This window comes from Aegilops tauschii, chromosome 2 (assembly GCF_002575655.3).
Source record: "Aegilops tauschii subsp. strangulata cultivar AL8/78 chromosome 2, Aet v6.0, whole genome shotgun sequence".
Taxonomy (NCBI): Eukaryota; Viridiplantae; Streptophyta; class Magnoliopsida; order Poales; family Poaceae; genus Aegilops; species Aegilops tauschii.
The window spans coordinates 172884764-172890030 of record NC_053036.3 but is presented as its reverse complement, the minus strand read 5'-3'; the positions used below and the strand labels follow the sequence as shown (position 1 = coordinate 172890030).

The window sequence follows — 5267 nt, the reverse complement described above, 5'->3', positions numbered from 1 at the left end:
TTTCAGAGTGAGGTTGAGAATCAACGTGACAGGAAATTAAAGTTCTTACGATCAGATCGTGGAGGGGAATATTTGAGTCACGAATTTGGCACACACTTAAGGAAATGTGGAATAGTTTCACAACTCACGCCGCCTGGAACACCTCAGCGAAATTGTCGTGGAATTGTCACGGCAGATGTCCTCGAGTTAGGACTTAGTCGTGGAGCCATCGCAACTAGGAAGCTTGAAGGGGTTATGCGGGACAAGGAACACGAGGGTTTATACTAGTTCGGCCCCTTACGGTGAAGGTAAAAGCCTACGTCCAGTTTGAGGTGATATTGATTAGGTCACTATATATTTTGTCACATCATTATTTGTCTTGTTGATAAACTTCACAGAAACCAGTAACCAGAGGACGCTCTACGGAATTGCGCCATTTTTTGTTTTGTTTTTGAGAATAGCATGATGGCAAACCATGAGCTACGCGAGATGGGTTTACGGTCATGCAACCATCGATCGATGGTGGTTCCGTCCCATTTTCTACAACGTACAGCTGGCCAGGTGGGTTCGGGTCGGGGCAGCCTGCGTGCACGGGAGCCGAACCGGTACGTGCGTGCGCCGCCGCCCGCGAGTATCTCAGCGCGGATGGGGTGGCCGGTACGTGACAGCTGGCGCTGACCGGGTCGCAGCCAGGCAGGCAGGCAGGCCATGCATGCAGTGCCGAGGAAGAAAAGGAAAGAAGAATGGATTGCTCAACCGCGGATCCCCACGGCAGAATTAATTGGGCCCGGGGTTCCGTTGGTTCGTTTCTTCTTGCTGCGCAAGCCAGGCTCCTCCCGGCAAGTCGGGGGAAAGTAAATATACTCTCCTCTTCAAGACACGCGCGACTCTTTCTCTCCTCCAGATCTTTCCGCTTTCCTTTTCGCTCCAGAGAGAAAACTCCCTTTCCCACACGCGCCGATCCGGTGACCGAGACGCGCGCCTTGGCTTCTTCCTCTTCGTCCATGGCGGGCCCTGCGACGACGTCTCCGCCCTGCTGATTCGATCGCGCACGCTCGCCCGGTAATCCTTCGATTCGACTCTTGCCTCGCTGTTTCTTCCTCCTCTTCTTCTAGTGCGTCGGCGGTGCCTTTGCACGGAAGCCGTGACGCACGGGGCTCGGAATCATCTAACGAGGCGGCAGCGGACGCAAGTCGGTTCCACGTACGTACGCCGCCATGGACTCGCCATGTTCTAGTAGCTGCTGGTCTTTGCCTTGGTGCACTCCTCGTCGTCGATCTATATATTCTCTTGCAGTTTTGTCGTCGGCATCTATGCATTGTTGTGTATGCTAACCCATGTGCGTGTTGGATGATTTGCTTTGCTGATTCGAGTTTTCTTCCCGAATATTCGCAGTGACATCTGCAGCAACTCACGCGAGATACAGGCGGTGGAAGCAGCGCAGCACGCACGCTTCAATGGCTTGGTCTAGGATCGCGAGGAGCTCGCAGCTGTCGCAGTCGCTCTCGAGGATCGCGTCCGAGGGCGGCGCGCCCACCCCGGCGGCGTCCGCGCTGCGCAATGCGGCGGCGCTGGGGCCACGGAGCCGCCACGCCGCGTCGTCGTTCCACAGCCTCGCGTGCGTCGGCCTCGCCGACAAGTGCGGCGCCGGCGCGGGGGGCCATCTCTACGGCCAGAACAGAGGCATCAGCGCGACGCCTTCGAGGCTGCTCCCCGCGGCAGCAGAGCCCCTGGCGGCGGAGTGCTCCGACACCGAGGACCCCGCTGAGGCGATGGCGGCGTTGCCGGATCTGGGCCCAACGGGCCTCAAGAACAAGCCCCGCGTGGTGGTGCTCGGCTCCGGATGGGCGGCGTGCCGGTTCCTCAAGGACGTTGACACCTCCGTCTACGACGTGGTGTGCGTGTCCCCGAGGAACCACATGGTGTTCACGCCGCTGCTGGCGTCGACGTGCGTCGGCACGCTGGAGTTCCGGTCCGTGGTGGAGCCCGTCAGCCGCATCCAGCCGGCGCTCGCCACCCGCCCCGGATCATACTTCTTCCTCGCCAACTGCACCGGCATCGACACGCGGAAGCACGAGGTGTACTGCACGGTGGCGGCCGGCGACGAGCAGCTGCCCACCAACCCCTACCGCTTCAGGGTCGCCTACGATAAGCTTGTGATCGCCAGCGGCGCCGAGCCGCTCACCTTCAACATCAAGGGCGTCCAAGACAACGCAATCTTCCTCCGCGAGGTGAACGAGGCGCAGCAGATCAGGCGCAAGCTCCTCACCAACCTCATGCTCTCCGAGAACCCAGGTAGCTAACGAGATCAAATGCATTGCATGCAAATCTGTTGTTGAGTAGAGTGTAGTTGGCGATCTTGGTCATCCGTTGCATGTGGTACACGCTGTTGATTCTTGTTGTGTTGATCTGAATCAACAGGCCTGTCGGAGGCAGAGAAAAAGCGGCTCCTGCACTGCGTGGTCGTCGGCGGAGGCCCCACCGGAGTGGAGTTCAGCGGCGAGCTCAGCGACTTCATCATGCGCGACGTGCGGGACAGGTACGCGCATGTCAAGGACTACGTCAAGGTCACCCTCATCGAGGTACGTACACTACTTGCACACACATGCATCTCGAATTCTCGATCTTATTAAGCATCAGGCCATGGTGTATGGTGTACCTGAATTGATCATCCCCTATGTTACTGCTAGGCCAACGAGATCTTGTCGTCGTTCGACGTCGGGCTGCGGCAGTACGCGACGAACCACCTCTCAAAGGTAACTAACCAGAAACAGTTCTTGTATACTCAATGGTATTCTGCTGTCTGTCCTCGTGATTTGATTTGGGAGTTACTGGTGGCCGGTGGCAATGGCGTGTGCAGTACGGAGTGAAGCTGGTGAAAGGCGTGGTGAAGGAGGTGCTGCCGACGGAGATCGTGCTGAGCGACGGCACCCACGTCCCCTACGGCCTCCTCGTCTGGTCCACCGGCGTCGGTCCGTCGGAGTTCGTCAAGTCCCTCGACCTCCCCAAGTCCCCCGGCGGAAGGTACGTCCATGTCCATGCCGCCGGTCCTTAATTTTCTCCACGAAACACAGTGAAACACATGGCATTGGTGGCAAATCTAACTGAACATGTGACATGGGAAATGGGGCGCAGGATCGGCATCGACGAGTATCTCCGGGTGCCGAGCGTGGAGGACGTGTACGCGCTGGGCGACTGCGCGGGGTTCCTGGAGAGCACGAAGAGGCCGGTGCTCCCGGCGCTGGCGCAGGTGGCGGAGAGGGAGGGCAAGTACCTGGCACAGCTGTTCAAGAAGCTGGCGGCGCAGAACGGCGGCGGCAGGGCGCACTGCGGCAAGAGGGTGGACCTGGGGGAGCCCTTCGTGTACAAGCACATCGGGAGCATGGCCTCCGTGGGGCGGTACAAGGCGCTGGTGGACCTCCGGGAGAACAAGGACGCCAAGGGGGTGTCGATGGCCGGCTTCCTCAGCTGGGTCATGTGGCGCTCCGCGTACCTGACGAGGGTGGTGAGCTGGAGGAACAGGTTCTACGTGGCGGTCAACTGGGCCACCACGCTCGTCTTCGGCAGGGACAATACAAGGATCGGCTGAACTGGCAGTGGGCGGCTGGCTGGCTCTGTTTCCTCTTGAGTAAGGCAAAGGGGACGAGATGCTGGCCTTCAATTTTGCTTAGGATTACCATTTAGTCATTCACGATTCGATTCATTTCCAACGTTGTGAAAAATACAGAGTACGCAACACTTACTCCTAGTACTTTTAAGCCAAAGGTGCATTGCGCATTTTCAGAGTAATATAGATAATCTGTCTAGGCTATTTTGCATCCTGACATCATAATGACCTTGTGTCAACAAATCCCTACATGGATACATACTTTCTTTCTGGTGAATTTCTTTTTTGAACTTTTTCTGGTGGATCTGTCTAGAGTTGGAAGAACATGTCAGAAGATCAAAAGCACCCTTGTGAAGGAAGAACATTTCCAATGCTTTGGGAGAAAAAGACAAAATCGATGCTCCAAAAAGAATTTTTGAATTCCTTTTGAAGCACTGATGTTAGCAATGTTTGTTCTTCATAGAATTTCGCACGTATAAAGAACACGTTTTAGATTATTTTTTTACTATTTGTTATGATTTTATCGTTCACAAGGGTGCATTTGAACTCAAAATCAGAAGAACACTTCCGCAAAATTAGGTGCAATTTTATGTGCAAAAAACCATCACCCCAGAAAGTCAGACTTGTGCGACAATCATTTGCATTGGTGACAAGATTGGTGCCACATCGGCGTAAATGTGTCTTTGCTTCTTCCCCGCGGTGCTCCGATTAGCAGGCCGTTAGGTTGTGTTGGTCAGGTGCTCAACGTCTCTCGGGGTGGTGGTGCCGTCAACTATTACAAAGTTGATGGAGGTGCATGCGCAGTGGCGGAGCCAGCCCGTGAATTCAGCCCGGGCAAGACTTAACTATGACAGTGTGAGCTGCCACCTACCCAAGGAAATAATCCTTCTAATCATAGATTAGCACTAATTTTCTAGACTGGCCCAGGCAGCCGCCCGGAATTGCTGGGAGGTGGCTCCACCACTGTGCATGCGGTGGCGTGCAGTGGTGCTTGTCTTTTCCAACTGCATTGGATGAAGACGACGACAGGAGACCCTGGTACAGGAGACCTAGCCAGACCTTTCTGTCATCCCCATGGGAAACCGGGTGGCGCGCCAGCCAGCCACCCCTTCGCCCCCCCCCCCCCCCCCCCAAGCCGTCGGGGTAAAGCCCCTCGCGGTGGCCGACAGTGGGGACCCTTCTTTCTCCCAACCACGACGAAACTGCGCGGGATGTAGCCGCGTGCGGGGATACGACGCTCGCGTGGGGCGTCGTGGTTGGAGCGCGCGCGGCCGGGCTAACAACATTGCGGCGCAGCGACGACTGCATAGGTGCTCCTGGTCAGGTGGCAGGGGTCCTGCGTCCAAATCTGGTGCGGGGCAGCTCTCGGCGAGGCCCCGTCGTGCGTGCGGGCTGGCGTGCGGTGGAGGGGTTGGGTGCATCGAGGCGGTGGTGTGCTGCGCGTGCAATGCTCGGATCTTACGTGATATCCTCTGTGGTGGTGTGCCTCCACCCTGGCGGCGGGTGACTGGCACGGGTGCTGCTGAGTGCTTTCCCTCGGCCGCGTAGGCGGCTGGCGTTTATCTCATCCCCTGGGCTGCCCGTGGGCCCTTGGCGTCTGAGCCAAAGATGGTGGCCTCCTCTCTCACTCCTCGGACTGCTTCACCGACCCGTGATCCTGATCTGGCGGGTGGTGGGGTGT

At 57.1% G+C, this 5267-nt stretch overlaps 1 protein-coding gene across 1 annotated transcript; it reads left to right on the top strand.

The window, feature by feature from the left end:
- The first annotated feature begins 1288 nt into the window (after positions 1-1288).
- On the top strand, positions 1289-3862 carry LOC109747592 (internal alternative NAD(P)H-ubiquinone oxidoreductase A1, mitochondrial-like). The gene is made up of 5 exons (XM_040400968.3): positions 1289-2274; positions 2401-2561; positions 2670-2735; positions 2840-3003; positions 3115-3862. Exons 1-5 carry the CDS (start codon positions 1437-1439, stop codon positions 3566-3568), a joined length of 1683 nt encoding a protein of 560 aa, XP_040256902.1. The 5' UTR covers positions 1289-1436; the 3' UTR covers positions 3569-3862.
- Positions 3863-5267: the final 1405 nt, after the last annotated feature.